The following is a 16650-nucleotide window of genomic DNA, read 5'->3' on the forward strand; positions in this document are numbered from 1 at the left end:
CAGGATAAGCGGGTTCAGATAATGGATGGATGGATGGATGATAACTATACAGAAGTCCCTCGTGAGCTGTGGGTTTGTGGAACAACAGCTACTAAATTCCAATTTATTATTTGGGGCACTTCACCTTAAGGTGGGATAAGGTGCTGAACAATTAGTAACATAGTAACAGCGAAATGCAGGAAAAGCCAAGTTAAAGCAGTAACTTACAGATTGTTAAAGGCAGACCATATTTCAGGGACTACTGCTAACTGGCATTAGGGGGCACTCTAGCATTTATTCATCAGTGATTTCAAGGTAGGTGTGTGTGTGTGTGTGTGTGTGTGTGTGTACACGTGTACGTGTACACTTGTGACTGCTGTTAGGCTTGGGCACTCGGTTATTGAAATGACTAGCCAGTGAAACCATTTCCACTAATAGCCTTTTTTGTACTTCTGCTTTGCTTGCATTTATAACAGCAGTTCAATTTTAATTTAGCATGGCTGTTTTTGTGGCTTCCAAGGAGAGCAGGAACTCATCTCCACACATTTTTTGGTGAATGACATTTTCCACATCAATGGTTGTATTAAACCTTGATTTGTACATTTAACTTAATTTACTCAAACTCATAATTTTGCGTAAACTAGGCAATGCCTACATCAAACATGGATTATTTCCAAGAACCCTGTGTTTGGCAAAGCGCTTTACTGAGCAACAGAGAAAGCATCAGAGGTAGTGGTGGTCCATGCACTGCCTTCGCTGTAATCTACAGTACATTCCTTAAGATCATTTGTTGCATGAATGCTTTAACCCTTTAAGGTATGAGATCACGAATATGTGATTGGCATGTTCTTGGCTGAAAAGCCCATCGCTGATATAACAATCACTGCTGCTGATTGTGTGCAATGGAGTTCTAGAACACAGACTTTTTGGAACCTACTTCAAAGGCTTAAGCTGCTTGTCATTGTTTGGTCATGATTCTTCCTGTCCCATTTTGCAAGACTGAAATGCATTTAAATAGAAAAACGATCAACGACTGACAAATATTGAGCTTTTTTTAATCAAGCATATTCTCATCTTGTGTTGCAAAAGGGGAACCGTAATCCGAGAAGTTTCTCATTTGACAATTTCCTGCTTTATGAACATATCAGCAACAGTATTTCATGAAGTTTTTATTGAAAGTACAAAGTAAGTTCATGCGAGTATACATTAAATATATAAATGACAGGTAAAACTGTAGCATGTGTGCAGTTGGATATAAAGGAGATGTTTTGGCCAGTAACCTGTGAAGTTTGCCCAGCAAAAAGCACAAAAACCACATGCACAGTGCTATGTTGTGACATTAGTGGACCGTTTCAGTGATGCAAGCCTACATTCCACTTGAAGGTTCCCCAAACACTGAAACCTCCAAGGCTTACTCTGATTGGCTGTACTGAGCCCATCATGTAGCACATTTAACAACTTGACACTGACTAGATTAATTCAACATTGCAGCTGATGGACTGGCAGCGGTATTGAAAGTACATCAGCCATTTTATGCCGCAGAAATCAAGATAAGCACCAAGTCTGAGTCTCTAATGTAGCACAGCTGCTTGTTGGCTTTGAGCAGTAACCATCATCGTTTCTTTCCACTCACTGTAAGGGGACACTGTCTATGAGGCAGTCGCTAATAAACCCATTTCATTAATGCATTACACAACACAGCCCTTTAGGGCTTCCCAGCATCAGTGGCAATGCTAGAAATACGGTCCCTGGACCTGTGTCCTGACCGAGCATTGTTTCTCACAGAATCTCCCTGGCAGTAGTGTAACCATAGGAGAGTATTATTTAATTATTGTTGAGTACATATCAAAAATGTATCTTGAATCACGATAACATCATATAATGGGGAATTAACAGCAACCTGTTTCAAGAGCTCAGTTGTGGCTGAGGAAATATTCACTGTGTTGTACAGAAGAAAACTGTAACCGTAAAACAAAATTACAAAGCCTGTGGTGATTGTTAGTCAATAATTCATGCTGATGAGGGACACCCATTGCCATGGGAACCCAACAGTAGCTGTCCAGAACAGCCCTTTGCCATGAAATGTAAGATCAGCCTTGGGCAGGTTTTTGGTACAAGTTTCGTTTGGGCTGCTGATTGGATGGAGCCAGCCTGATCTCTACAACCTCCTATAGTGGTTGTAGAAGAGTGCCACAGTCGGGGACCATCACCTGCTAGAGCTGTATGACGAGGAAGGAGGGACTTCAATCGCCGGAACAGCTCTTCTGACCAAATAAACATGTCTAGTGGTCGTTCACAGCAGGAGGGACTTTGCAGACTATGAAACTGCTAGTCTGCCACTCAGAAGGCTGACTTCATCCCCGCATATGCCTCCCTCCAGTACCTACAATTCCTTGCCCAAACTGAGACCTGGATCACACCTGACAACACCGCCACTCCCGCTGCTCTCTCATCCTCCTTCTCCTTCTCTCACACTCCCTCGCCTTCCGGCCGTGGCAGTGGTACTGGTCTTTTAATTTCCCCCTCTCTGACCTGTCCATATCCACTTTTGAATTCCATTCTTTTGCAGTATCCTACCCTACTAACCTTTTTATTGCAGTTATCTATCGTCCTCCAGGGCCCCTGGGAAGCTTCCTTGAGCTAGACACCCTTCTCAGCTCCTTCCCTGAGGATGGCACCCCACTAATTCTCCTTCAACATCCACCTTGAAGCCTCCCAGGCTGCTGCCTTCCTACCGCTACCCCACTCCTTTGGCCTCTCCCTGCAACACTCTCCTCAAACCCACAAGGCAGGCAATGTCCTAGACCTTGTCTTTGTGAGGAACTGCTCATGCTCCGATTTCACGGTTACCCCTCTGCATACATCTGATCACCACTTCATCTCATTCTCTCTCCCTCTTCCTCCCCATCCTCCTCCCCCTCCTCCCACCTCCACTCCCTCTCACCCTCTTCCTTTGCCACCACTGTCACCGACTCACTCCCCCCTCTCGAATCCTTCTCCAAACTCCCCACTAACTCTGCATCTATCACCCTCCTTTCATCTCTCTCCTCTGCCTTTGACTCTCTCTGTCCCCCTGTCTCAAAGCCACCTCGCACATCCCCTCCCAGTCCTTGGATATCTGACACCCTCCGTACCTCCAGGGCCAGCCTCCGCGCAGCGGAGAGGAAGTGGGGAAAATCCAGAGACCCTTCACACCTCACAACTTACCGGTCTCACCTGACGGCATTCTCTTCCGTTGTCACTGCCGCTATAGCAAAATACTATCAAACACAAATTCAGAACTTCTAACCCCCAGAAATGTTCTCCTCTCTCCTCAACGCACCGCCTCCTCCACCTCAGTCCTCCTTCGCTGCTGATGACTGCAGATTTTTTCGATGAAAAGGTCACAGACATCTGCAGATCCTTTACAACCAACGCCCCCCTCACTGTGCCCTTCCCCCCCTCTAGGCCCATCCCTTCCTTTTCCACTTTCTCCCCCCTTACAGACTCTGATGTTTCTCAACTCCTGCTCTCCCACCGCCCTACAACCTGTGCCCTTGACCCTATCCCCTCTTCTCTTCTCCAGACTATCAAACCTGACATTCTCCCATTTGTCACCTCCCTTGTCAACTTCTCCCTGTCTTCTGGCTGTTTTCCAGCATCCTCCAAGAGGGCCCACATCACTCCGCTGCTAAAAAAGCCTACTCTGGATCCTTCCATCATCCAGAACTACCGCCCTGTATCTCTTCTTCCCTTTCTTTCTAAAACCATAGAACGAGCCGCTTCGTCAACTTTCTTCTTTGTTTTCTAACAACAACCTGCTAGACCCCCATCAGTCTGGCTTCAGATCTGGCTACTTGACAGAGACCGCGCTCCTCTCCGTCAGTGAATCACTCCATGCCGCACGAGCAGCCTCCCTCTCCTCTGTCCTCATTCTTCTAGATCTCTCTGCTGCCTTCGACACTGTGGATCACTCCATCCTCCTGTCCACCCTGTCAGCAACGGGCATCTGTGGCACAGCCCTGGACTGGATTGAGTCCTACCTCTTTGGTCGCTCCTTCCAGGTTGCCTGGGCTGGTAAGGTATCGACACCGTGGCCCCTTGCCACAGGAGTTCCCCAGGGCTCAGTTCTAGGTCCGCTTCTTTTTTCTCTTTACACTCGTTCCCTTGGCCCTGTGATCACTGCACATGGGCTATCCTACCACTGCTATGCGGACGATACCCAACTCTTCATCTCGTTCCCACCATCTGATACACAGGTTTCAGCCCGTATCTCTGATTGCCTGAGTGACATCCAGAGCTGGATGGACAACCACCATCTAAAGCTCAACCCAGGTAAGACTGAAATTATATTCATCCCTGCTAATACCTCTCCCCATCTGGATCTCTCCATTTCCCTCGGGGATACCACACTTTCGCCTTCACCCAGTGCAAGGAACCTTGGCATGGTGATGGACAGCAGACTGTCCCTCTCCGAGAACAGTGCGGCGGTGACTCAGTCATGCAGGTTCTTCCTATACAACATACGGAGAATCCGCCCCTTTCTCACCCCCTACTCGACCCAGCTCCTAGTCCAAGCGAGGAGAAGGGCCAGACTCATTGAAGATGACAAGAAGGTGACAAGTAATGTAAATAACCACGCATTACAAAAGCGGTATGCAGAAGAGCATCTCTGAACACACAACGCGTCAAACCTCTAAGTGGATACACTACAACAGCAGAAGACTTAAGTCTAAAAAATAAGTCTAATGAATACCTAATAAAGTGCTCACTGAGTGTAGATTATAACAATTCTTCAATATGCAGTACATTTTGATTCTCTTTCTGCAGGAAAGCCTTGAACTCTGCGTTTGAGAAGCCTGCTAGGTCTCTCACTTGCCTGTAGAAGTCCTTCACCTCCTGCTTGTACTGGGGGATGTCTTTGGCGTAGAGGAGTTTATTGGTGGGTGAATGCTGGAAGTAACAGGTTGAAATAGTTAAAATAGCAGAACAGAAGGTTCTGTCTGGCCTGTAACAGAAATCCCCGTGGACATACTGGAATTTTCTACATTTTTATGCTTCTCTGTGCTTCTCTGAGAGCACCTGTGTCATCCAACCCTGTCTGTAAGCTGATAGGCTAATTCTGCACAAACTAAATACAGGGCCATCAGTTTTCTTCTGAGTTTTTCAATACATTTTAACAGCTCGAAAGACTAACCTGGCTTCTTTGCCAATAAAACATTAATTATAACAAAGCTGTTCTAAAAGAAAGTTTGCATCCATTTTTACTAAAACCATAGAACGAGCCATAGGAATGCACGGCCACCTGAGGAATGATGTGATCATGGACATCCATTGAGAGTTACTCATTCACACACATCAAGGCTCATGTTTGTAAAAAGCAGTTTGTCAACAGTAGGTTTCAGTGTGTGTACCTTTATGGACAGCAGTTTAAAGTTTGTGTACCTTTGTGGACAGCAGTTTTAAGTTTGTGTACCTTTGTGGACAGCAGTTTTCAGGTGGTGTACCTTTGTGGACAGTAGTTTTCAGTGTGTGTACCTTTGTGGACAGTAGTTTTCTCAGATAGTCCTCTTTGAGCTTCAGCTTCTTCCTCTCTGGGTTTCCGCTCTGGTCGCCAATATCAGGATCAATCTGTGACACAACGCATCAAGGTACATAGATTAGCTGCCGCTTTGTCTACTGGCAACTATTTCCCAAAATTTAATTTCTTGTATAAAAAAATTATATTCGTAAAAAAGTTTTTTTTTTAATAACCAAAAGAAAATATAGTGAAGAGAATCATGGTACAGCTTCCCAAGTGGAAGTACTTAATGGAGTAGTTCTTGTCATCTGCAACACACAAATCCCACACATTGTTTCAGATCACTTCTACTGAGACTCATGAGTGGTGAAATGACTCAAAATCACAACTGCTGCAGCGCTGTGCATTTTTCAAAGGTTCTGGCACATGGATACAGATAGCTACTGTAAGGGACGATGCCATTTGGGGGATCTAGTTCCCGAGGGAAGGAAAATGGATTGTATTTGCCTCACTTGAGGCAGCAGTGAAAGAGGACACTCATGGAATGTGTGAGCTTGGGCGAGAGGTGCGCACTTAGAGATTGTTTGTCTGGAAGAGACCCTTGATGCCCCCTAACGATGCATCAGAGGAGCCGCTCTCACACGATGTGGTGGAAACCCACTTCACAGAAACCTGCAGCGGCTAAGCTAGCATCGTCCCTACTTGCACTGGAAGAGTCCAGATCAAAGTCTGTTCCTCACAAAAACAACATTATGAGGTACAGAGTTTTACTCAGCGCAGCTATCCAGCTGACTCGGTTACACTGCTTTTTGAAATCGAGTCCAGGACTCACCCTTCAAACTGGCTTGTGTGGTCAGAGGGGTGTGGCCTTCTTTTGTGATGACTTTGACAGAGGCTCTATCAGGAATCTGCAAACACAGAGAAACCTGGTCAGGGACTTGTACAGAGTGTGTGAACATAGAGCTACCAATCAACCAGTCAATTCAAACAATAGCTTAATGCATCTTTCTGTATTTCTACTTGGACATGGAGTTTTGTTATTGGAAAAGGGAAGAGAAAGTGCAGTGCTTCTTTAGATTGATATTTACAAGTATCATGTGTTTGAAAGTTTTAATCTAATCCTGGTCCCATCCTAATCTAATCATGCCCTTGTGACATGAGCATTTCAGTCCTTTGAAAGGACCCAATATCTCAGCTGAACGTTAAACTGTGGTGGGGGGGGGGGGGAAATGATCCAAGAACTGTTTTTGAACCGTCAGAAAGTATCAAACACACAGCTTGCTGATAACTAATGGACACTCAGTATTTCTGGGTTGGGTTAATTTGCGTGCCCTCCTTTACCTTGTAGTGCCTCAGTGTGTTCAGCATGGTAACTGCCCCCAGGACCGCATAACTGCTATCTACTTCCTGTAGCAGGAGACAGCTGGGCTCCTTTCTCATACACTGAAACGAGAACAGAGATGAGGCTGGCTAAGAAAGCAATGTGTGCTGAGCCTCTGAGTTTGTGATGCCACAGAATCGGTGAATATTATCTTTTACCAGGGGAAGCAAAAACAGTACTACTTTCTCCAGACAACCCTTGACTGTGGAAGCAGGCACATTTCCTGCATTACAGACCCTTCTCCTTTTGTGAAGCTTAGAAGATATTAGGCCAGAGTTCCACTCACTCCTGGTCCTGGAGAGCCGCAGGGTGTGCTGGTGTCGATGTCCTTGAGCTGGCCGCTGTAGGGGAAGCCGAACTTGCTCTTGAAGACCCTGAGAATCTTCTCCTTCACCTGCTCCACCGTGTCACAGTCACACTGACCTCCAGGGGGCCGCCGCCCTCCCCTACCGAGGCCACCTCCAGGGACACACTCAACTTCTGTAGGGCCACAAAGACAAGGCCGGACGTTGACACAGAGGCTGGCGAAGGTGACATCGCAGTGGACTTGTGGCAGGCTTTTTATACAGCCGGTATATTTGCAGAGATGGGTTTGAAAAAGGAAAAACTGCACCTTCAAGCAGTGTCATAACAAAAGGAAACCTAAACTACCAACTCTCTCACCACAAGCCTATCCTCACAGCACCCTGCTTCAAGCTAGGTGGTGATGGGTGTGTGTGCGCATGTTTTATCTTCTGTCTTTCTAATGACCAGGCTTGCCCTCTACTGCTTACGTTACTGCTGTCAGCCATGGTTGGTTACCGTTTGCTTAAAAAAATATCTGTAACCAAGTGGAAAAACTCCGGAGCACGCAAACAAAAATCCCGCAAAATGTGCGTCACCATCGAGTTCATTTCCTGGTCTCGGCGCGATTGTTTTCAGACTAATGGGATTCCAAATGTGTCTCGGTAGGAATCGAGCCGGGACCACCTCTTCCAGACGGAACCGGTCCCGCTTCTTTGTTTCAGAACAGAACGCAATTTTGCTTTCACATTTGCATGCATGATTCAACATGTAAAGAGATAAAAGGAACGTGTAGCTGCCCAAATTGCACTCCAGACAAGCGATCACTGAAACTGTATACTATTGCTTATTATCCAAGCGAAGAATACATATCTAGTTATAAAACCATACCAGTTCGTTATAGGTAGCAACAAGCAAATTAGCCATTAGTTAGCTTGCCAAATTTACAAATATCCACCTGAGACGCAAGGTCTGTGAAACAATGCTATGTTCATATTGATTCAGTTGGATATTTGTAAATCTGTCCAGCAAACTATGGCTAATTTGCTTGTTGCTACCGATAGTGAACTATTATTGTTATATACAGTGGGAGCAATAATTATTTGATCCCTTGCTGATTTTGTAGGTTTGCCCACTTACAAAGAATGGAACTGTGTAGAATTTTAATCATAGGTACATTTTAACATTGAGAGACAGAATATCACAAAATAATCCACAATAACAACATCATAGAAATTTTATAAATTTATTTTTGCATGAAATAAGTATTTGATCCCCTACCAATCAGCAATAATTCTGTCTCCCACAGACCAGTTAGTTTTCCATTAAGAAGCACTCCTAATCTCAACTCATTACTCAAAACACCTGTGTCAACTTGTTACATCCTTATGTAGCTGTATAAAAGACACCTGTCCACCCAATCAATCAGATTCCAACGTTTCCACCATGGCCAAGACAAAGGAGCTGTCTTAGGATATCAGGGACAAAATTGTAGACCTGCACAAGGCTGGGATGGGCTACAAGAAAATAAGCAAGCAGCTTGGTGAGAAGTTAACAACTGTTGGAGCAACTATTAGAAAATGGAAGAAACACAAAGTCACCGCCAATCTCCCTCGGTCTGGGGCTCCACGCAAGATCTCGCCTTGTGGGATATCAATGATCAAGAGAAAGGTCAGGGATCAGCCCAGTACTACACAGGAGGAGCTTGTTAATGACCTGAAGGCAGTTGGGACCACAATCACGAAGAGAACCATCAGTAACGCACTACACCGTGAAGGATTAAAATCCTGCTGCGCGTGCAAGGTTCCTCTGCTGAAGAAGGCACAGGTACAGGCCCATCTGAAGTTTGCCAAAGAACACCTGGATGATCCAGAGGAGGCTTGGGAGAAGGTGATATGGTCAGATGAGACCAAAATAGAGCTATTTGGCATCAACTCGCCGTGTTTGGAGGAAGAGAAATGCTCAGTACGACCCCAAGAACACCATCCCCACTGTGAAGCATGGAGGCGGAAACCTTATGCTTTGGGGGTGTTTCTCAGCTAAGGGGACAGGACGACTTCACCGTATCGAGGGGAGGATGAATGGGGCCATGTACCAGGACATTTTGGGCGACAACCTCCTTCCCTCAGTGAGAGCACTGAAAATGGGTCGTGGATGGGTCTTCCAACATGACAATGACCTAAAACATATGGCCAAGGCAACAAAGGAGTGGCTCAAAAAGAAGCATATTAAGGTCCTGGAGTGGCCTAGCCAGTCTCCAGACCTAAATCCCATTGAAAATCTGTGGAGGGAGCTGAAGCTTTGAGGATTTGGAGAGGTTCTGGAAAGAGGAGTGGACCAAAATCCCTCCCAAGATCTGTGCAAACCTGGTGAGAAACTACAACAAACGTCTGACCTCTGTGCTTGCCAACAAAGGTTTCTCCACCAAGTATTAAGTCCTATTGTTCTATGGATCAAATACTTATTTCATGTGAAAATATGATATAAAATTTATACGATGTTGTTATTGTGGATTATTTTGTGATATTCTGTCTCTCAATGTTAAAATGTACCTATGATTAAAATTCTACACAGTTCCATTCTTTGTAAGTGGGCAAACCTACAAAATCAGCAAGGGATCAAATAATTATTGCTCCCAATGTAGCTAGATATGTAGTCTTCGCTTCTATAATAAGCAATCGTATACAGTTTCAGTGATAGTTTGTCTGGAGTGCAATTTGGGCAGCTACACATAAATAATCAGAATAAGCCCCCATGCCGTTGGCTGTGGCAATTAGAACTATTTTTCAACCAATGAGCTTGAATTATTGTACAGCTGTGCAGTGCAATGTTTTGAGTGACGACCTGTCAAATGTATATTTTGAAACCAGAATATAAGGACTATGAACACAGGCAGAGGGTGAGTCAACATGTCAGTGAGCCTTTTTCAACTATAGGAAGGGATTTACAATGGACTTGTAACAATGTTTTAACACACAAATCTTACCTATTGTCCCTTTAAGCCATGACTTAGTCATTTTATTTCTGCAATCATCTTCATCACTGGCAATTAACAGCCCAACACTTCTTCAACAGATGAATCATTCCAAATGCACTTCGCATAAATGGAGAAAGTTGCATTTAGAAATCCCCTGCATAACTTTAAACTGAGGAAGTAGTTGCAGTTTGTACTTTTCTGTGATGTCACAAATTTGAAGAGACATTATTGAGATCACTGTTACATTACATGTGCAGCATAGAAAAAGTAAATCAACTTACTACCAAGGAGAATTAGTGCAAGTTGGTCAAAAAAGTGAACCCAAGAGAGCCAACCCTCACATGAAAACAGACCTTGTAGAGGACAGAGACAGAAGTGGGAGTAAACCGTGTTATGTAACAGCACAGCACATCGAGAATCAAAGTTTATGTTCTGTGTGAAAGAAGAAAGGGAACGAGAAGCAGGTGTAGTGCACCTACCAGAAATAACTCACTCAAGTATTTTAGTCTCATATTTAGACTTAAATCCTTACTTCTATTACTTTTTTGCTACATAAAACAAATATTGGTGAGCCAGTTTGACTCATTTCAAAATTTGCCAATTCAATTTGGTAAGATCGAATCAAGGTGTCACTGATTGGCGACTCACTTGTCCTTAATGCTGAAGTTTCTCAGCTCCTCCAATGCGTGGACAAAGGAGGTGAGGAAGAACTGGTTCCGGATCAGACCGGATAGAGCCTCACAGTCTGTCTGTGCTCTCTCTGAGGCCTTAGAGAAACACAGGGTATAATATAAACACCAACCCAATACAACAGCCCCTGTGTGTCTGTCTGTGCTCTCTCCCAGGCCTTAGAGAAACACAGGGTATAATATGAATACCAACCCAATACAACAGCCCCTGTGTCTGTCTGTGCTCTCTTCTGGGCCTTAGAGAAACACAGGGTATAATATAAACCCCAACCCAATACCACAGCCCCTGTGTGTCTGTCTGTGCTCTTTCCCAGGCCTTAGAGAAAGACAGAACATACAGTATACACCATCTGAATACCAGAGGCCTAAAACAGGCACATTCACCATCTATTTAACTTCATAATGGATCCCAGGGCAGCAGTGTGGCATAATGTTTTAGGAACAGCGGTTAGACTGCTGTGGTACCCTTGATCACGGTATTTAATCTGAATTCCTTACAATACACTGCTGTATGAATGCATACCATGTAAAAATACTAATGGAGCATGCGGCAGACGGGTGAGTCCACATTAATGTTGATAAAATGCAAACCAGGAGATTTACCAAATTGGAAATTAAATGTAAATGGGAAAGACATGACCTTTATGGTCGATTCTGGGGCCGGGGTGCCAGTAATAACTAAGAATGCATGGAAAGGGGCGCAGCGAACAATGTCTGGAAGAGGCATAAATACCGTAAATGCGGGGAGCAGTTCTGTTTAAAATTTCACTGAGCCGCTGCCTACCGTTAGCGAAAACGCCACTACCCATCATTCTTTCTTATTTTCCGAAACATGTCCGGTAAACCTATTAGGAAGAGATTTGATTCGACTTTTTAATATTTGTAGAATTGGTACAAACGGAGAAATGGTTGTTACACAAGGGACAAAGCCCGTTAAAAAAAAAAAATGGATTCATGCATGGGGGATCACAGAGCCACGGACAACTGCATGTCTAAATAACGAAGCAATACATAGGAGAAGGAGATATTGCAAAGCGCCAGGGGATGAAATGTCGTCAGACAAACTGCATGTAACAATGAAGGTAACAGAACAGGAAGATTAGGGGTTCTTGGGTAAGCTAGGAGATGTATATAGGAGAAGTGTATATAGGAGATCTCTATATGGGGCCACAAGCTACCGCATTTTCTGTAAATTTGACAAAGGAGCAAAAATCGCTGTTTTGTGTGCCAGGAAGTGTTCCACATATTTCGATTGAAAATTATTCTGATTGGGCATGGGAAGACCTGGGCCCTTGGGTGGCTCAGTGTCAGAACACCAAAGATTGGAAAAACAAAGGGTGGGGCCAATATTCTCGCTCCCTTCAGGTATATCGAGTCTCAGTAAAAGAATACATACCTGTTTTTCCGCAGTTGTTAAAAGGAGGGAAAGGCCCTACGACGGGCACCTCCCTGTTTCTCAATGCCTCAGAAAGGGAAACACTCCTGGCACAGGTCCCAGAACAACTCTGGACCACAAATACAGCATCAATGGGATTATTGGCAGGTGCCAAACCGCTGGAAGTCTCCCCAAAGTCATTTTACAGGCCATGCAAACGGCAATATCCTCTTCGACCAGAGGCCGAGGAGGGTATTACGCCAGTGTTCGAAGAACTATTGAAAGAAGGAATTATTGTGCCATGTACAGGTTCCCCATGCAACACGCCTATACTGCCAGTACGAAAGCCCCATGGAACTTGGCGATTCGTACAAGATTTGAGGGCAGTAAATCTGGCAATCATTCCTAGAGCCCCTGTGGTGCCTAACCCCGCTACTATTCTGTCCCAGATCCCGGGTGAAGCATGCTGGTTTACTGTGATCAATCTAGCAAATGCATTTTTCAGTATTCGTGTAGCTCAGGAATCACAACCATGGTTTGCATTTACGTTTCGAGGGAAACAATATACGTGGACTCGAATGTTTGGTGTTTGGATAGTTAACTTTGGTGACTTTTGCTCTGTTTGTTTGTTTGTTCAAAAAAAAAAAAAAAAAAAAAAAAAAAAAATGGCCCTTGTCCTTATCTTTGTTGTACAGGTAGCAGTTGAAATTGTACTTACCTCTAGGGTCTTTCAGCGAACTTATCCCTGGTTATGGGTATGCACTTTGTTGTACGTCGCTCTGGATAAGAGCGTCTGCCAAATGCCAATAATGTAATGTAATGTAATGAATGCCACAGGGCTACGTTGAAAGCCCTGCTGTTTACTCTGCAGGTGAATGTTTGGAAGGATTCACTTTTCCCCAAGGAAGCACATTGGTGCAATATGTTGATGATTTATTGATATGTTCAGAAACAGAACAAGACTGCACTGCAGGGGCTTCTCACATTCCTAGCAGAAACTGGGAATAAAGTGAAAAAGGCAAAATTACAATTGGTACAAGAAACAGTGCGATATCTAGGTCATGACATTTCTAAAGACAGCCGTTCGTTGGGCTTAGAGAGAATCGAAGCGATTCTCAAAATACCCAAACCCCAGACTAAAACTCAGATGATGTCTTTTCTAGGTATGACAGGATACTGCAGATCCTGGTTCATGGATTATGCGCAAAGAACGCAACCTTTGCAGGATATAATACATGGTAAAGAGTTAGGGTCACATGACCCCTTAGGATGGACTGAGGCGGCAGAAGCCGCATTTTAGATCTAAAAGGGCAATTACAACTAGCCCCTACATTAGGAACACCAAATATGGACAAAGACTTTAGTCTGACGTTGCAAGAGAAGGGTGGATATATGTCCGCTGTCCTGCTCCAGGAGCATGGAGGTAAACAACGACCTGTCGGGTATTACTCAACAAGACTGGACTCAGTAATCCGGGGACGTCCCGCCTGCATGCAAGCAGTTGCAGCGGCTGCTGCGGCTGTAGAAGCCACCTGTGCTTTAGTGGCTTATCGACAGCTTACTGTCCTGGTTCCACATGCTGTGGCAGAAATACTGTTGAAACAAAAAACCGCTTACCTTTCAGCTTCGCGCATGCTCCACTACCAGCATGTATTAACAACCCTATCTAATGTTGTTGTGAATTTTGTTGTGCAAAATGGACAAACAAAAGGTCAAAGGTCGATGGTCTGTGGGTGGGGAAAGCCCCTTTTCTACCCCAATGTTTGGTTCCATACTACTCGAAATTGACACATGGAAAGACCCATGTGTCAAAAGGAGGGATGGTGGCAGAAATGGAACAATATTGGGACCTCAGCACATGTGCATTCAAAAAGCACTCATAAACTTTTTGTTCCAGATTCATTGTGTGTGTAACACACAACGTCGGAGTAGCAGTCAAAACGGAACCAGGCGCTCAACCACCAGCACAAGAGCCGTTTGAGTACTTAATGATGGATTTCATTGAACTAACCCCTTGCAGAGGCAAAAAATATTGTTTTGTGATCATTGATATGTTTTCAAAATGGATTGAAGTCTTTCCTTGCAGACATGCAGATGCAACTACGGTGGCGAAAGCACTTATTAGGGAAATCATTCCCAGGTGGGGAATACCGAAACGAATGTCCTCGGATCGAGGTTCACATTTCTACAACAATTTGATGAAAGCATTGACCAAATTTTTCTCCATTGACATGCGGTTCCACTGCGCTTATCACCCAGCCAGTGCAGGAGCAGTGGAAAGAGCAAATGGAGTGGTGAAAAAACAAATTGACAAAAACAATAGTGGAGACAGGGCTAGATTGGATAACACCTCTGCCCATAGTCATGTTGTCCATGAGGTCAGCAGTAAGTAAGATGACATGATTGTTGCCCCACAAGATCATCACGGGAAGGCCCATGAGAACTTCTGTGGGTCCCCCAAACACTGGGACAGATCTTGCCCTAGTGGATGATCAAATGGTACACTATTGTGTGGAATTGAATAAGGCACTGCGATTTGTCTCAAAGCAGGTAAAAGCAGCACAACCAGCCACACGAGATGAACCTGGACACCAGCTGAGACCAGGAGTGGTGGTGAAGGACTTCCAGAGGAAGAGGTGGTGCGAACCCAGGTGGCGTGGACTATTCCAGATCCTGCTCACGACTCCAACCGCAGTCGTGGGTTGCTGAACGAGCATCTTGGATTCACGCCAGTCACTGCAAATTTAATTTTTCTGTGAACATGTTATTTATATGAAAAAAGGAGGGATTGTGGGAGAAAATATAATGTAGTACAATGTAACCTAGGATATATGTATCCAGATATGTACAATGCATATAGTTAGAAAACTGCTTAAAGGAATAAATTGTGCTTGTGGCAGATAACCAGCAAAAATGTAAGGGAAGGGTGAGTGCTCTGCCACAGCTTACGTCATATAGGCATACGTGCAGGAGATATAGCAGAACACTCATGTGCTTGTTATGATAAATAATGAGGAGGAATCGCACCCAAGGTCGGTTCCTCCTGAACCAGACTAAGGAGGAAAGACGGAGGATAAATGTAAGCTTTGTAGTTGCTGTAGCAGTGTGTTAATTGCAAAACAAATGTTACATGACTTAAAGAGCAGATGTGGGCTCAGGAGTACGTGTGATGGAAAAGTACTGAAACACTGTATGAAGATAATTGGCTTTCACTGTAATGTGATAACTTAGGATGTGTAATGGTCTAAGAATAGACACCCTGTCTGCTAAAATCTAGAGTGTATTCTCACATTGGTGTGATGCATTCTCCGTGCTTTGTTTTGCTGCAGTATTAATAATATTGTTGTAGCTCTCCTTGCTGTGAAAGAACTGGGTTCTTTTAAACGGGAAAGGTTGTTTGCAAGACGTCTCTCCAGGGAATTTCCCCCACACCACTGATCAGTTGATAGAGTAAATAATCATACCTAGCCTACTTTGGAACATACATAGTGTGGGAAGCCGGCTACGATCTTCCCTATACATACACACACGTAGAATATGCTGTGTGGGAAGTCGAATGCGATCTTCCTGATACTTACATACACAAGACATGCAGTGTGGGAAGTCGATTGCGATCTTCCCAGATTGGTCTATCTCCCTTGCTTTTATGCCAAATCATACGTTTGAAACCAGGCGGCAGTGCCATAAATTAACCTGGAGGGGTGGTCAAATCTGGAATTTAGACCCCCACTCTTGGGGGTTGTTAAGTAGGGAAAATGAGCTGATTACCAGGGAGGACCTGTAGGTTTTCCCTCGAGTTACTGAAACTATGGTTTATTAAACTCCATTTGGTATGAAATGTATCTCATCGGATTCCTTGATTTTACTGGATCACATACCAAACAGATTATCCTTATGTTTTATTGTGATGTAGTTGTCACGAAAAGTCCACCATTAACCCAAGGGAGAAGTGTAGGGTGTAAAGACAGAAGTGTCCAAATGGGGGCACTGTGGGAGTGTCCTGAGTCTTTCCGATATGAGGTGTCCAGGTGGTGGGTCACGGACACATTCTTTTCCCATGACTTCCTGACCCCTCAACTAAAACACCCCCAGAACACCCCTACAGCCACAGTCCATCTTCCCCTTATCTCAGTCCCTCTAGAGGCGAACGTTCTTGGGAGCCAATGGTCTGACTGCCCCAAAGGAAGTCCGAATCAGAGAGCTTACTGGAGATACCTGGAGAGAGATATATTTGACAGTTTTCGTGACAACCGTATTATGTGATAAATATATTTTGTGCCTCATGGTAATATACCTTTTGGATAAACCTGATTTGGGTGAATGAAAGGAAAGGAGACAAAACCCAAGATTTCTTGATTTCTTCTCCTTATCGCCAAAATCCAGGCCTTTGTTCTTGACCCTATAAATGGGTGGAATCTGGAATTTAGAGCCAAACCTCCACCAGGCAGTGGTCAGGGGCTAAAACAA

General features: G+C 44.4%; 1 protein-coding gene across 1 annotated transcript; it reads right to left on the minus strand.

Annotated features, from left to right (window-relative positions):
- Positions 1 to 3314: 3314 nt before the first annotated feature.
- Positions 3315 to 16540, minus strand: LOC133134467 (plexin-C1-like). The gene is made up of 9 exons (XM_061250664.1): positions 16478 to 16540; positions 7147 to 7340; positions 6821 to 6922; positions 6312 to 6387; positions 5752 to 5787; positions 5497 to 5588; positions 5241 to 5263; positions 4834 to 4966; positions 3315 to 3338 (listed from the first exon to the last, which is right to left on the minus strand). The coding sequence occupies exons 3-9, from the start codon at positions 6917 to 6919 to the stop codon at positions 3315 to 3317; spliced, it is 483 nt and encodes a 160-aa protein (XP_061106648.1). The 5' UTR covers positions 6920 to 6922; positions 7147 to 7340; positions 16478 to 16540.
- Positions 16541 to 16650: the final 110 nt, after the last annotated feature.

Source organism: Conger conger, chromosome 8, assembly GCF_963514075.1.
Source record: "Conger conger chromosome 8, fConCon1.1, whole genome shotgun sequence".
NCBI classification, from domain to species: domain Eukaryota; kingdom Metazoa; phylum Chordata; class Actinopteri; order Anguilliformes; family Congridae; genus Conger; species Conger conger.

What these genes read in the sequence shown, in the direction of transcription:
- LOC133134467 (XM_061250664.1), bottom strand. Translation starts at nt 6,919, where the DNA reads ATGAGAAAGGAGCCCAGCTGTCTCCTGCTACAGGAAGTAGATAGCAGT. An exon ending in CACACAAGCCAGTTTGAAGG is followed by an intron (nt 5,788 to 6,311) that starts GTGAGTCCTGGA and finishes TGTGTGTTGCAG; the next exon opens with ATGACAAGAACTACTCCATT. An exon ending in GAAAACTACTGTCCACAAAG is followed by an intron (nt 5,264 to 5,496) that starts GTACACACACTG and finishes ATCATTCCTCAG; the next exon opens with GTGGCCGTGCATTCCTATGG.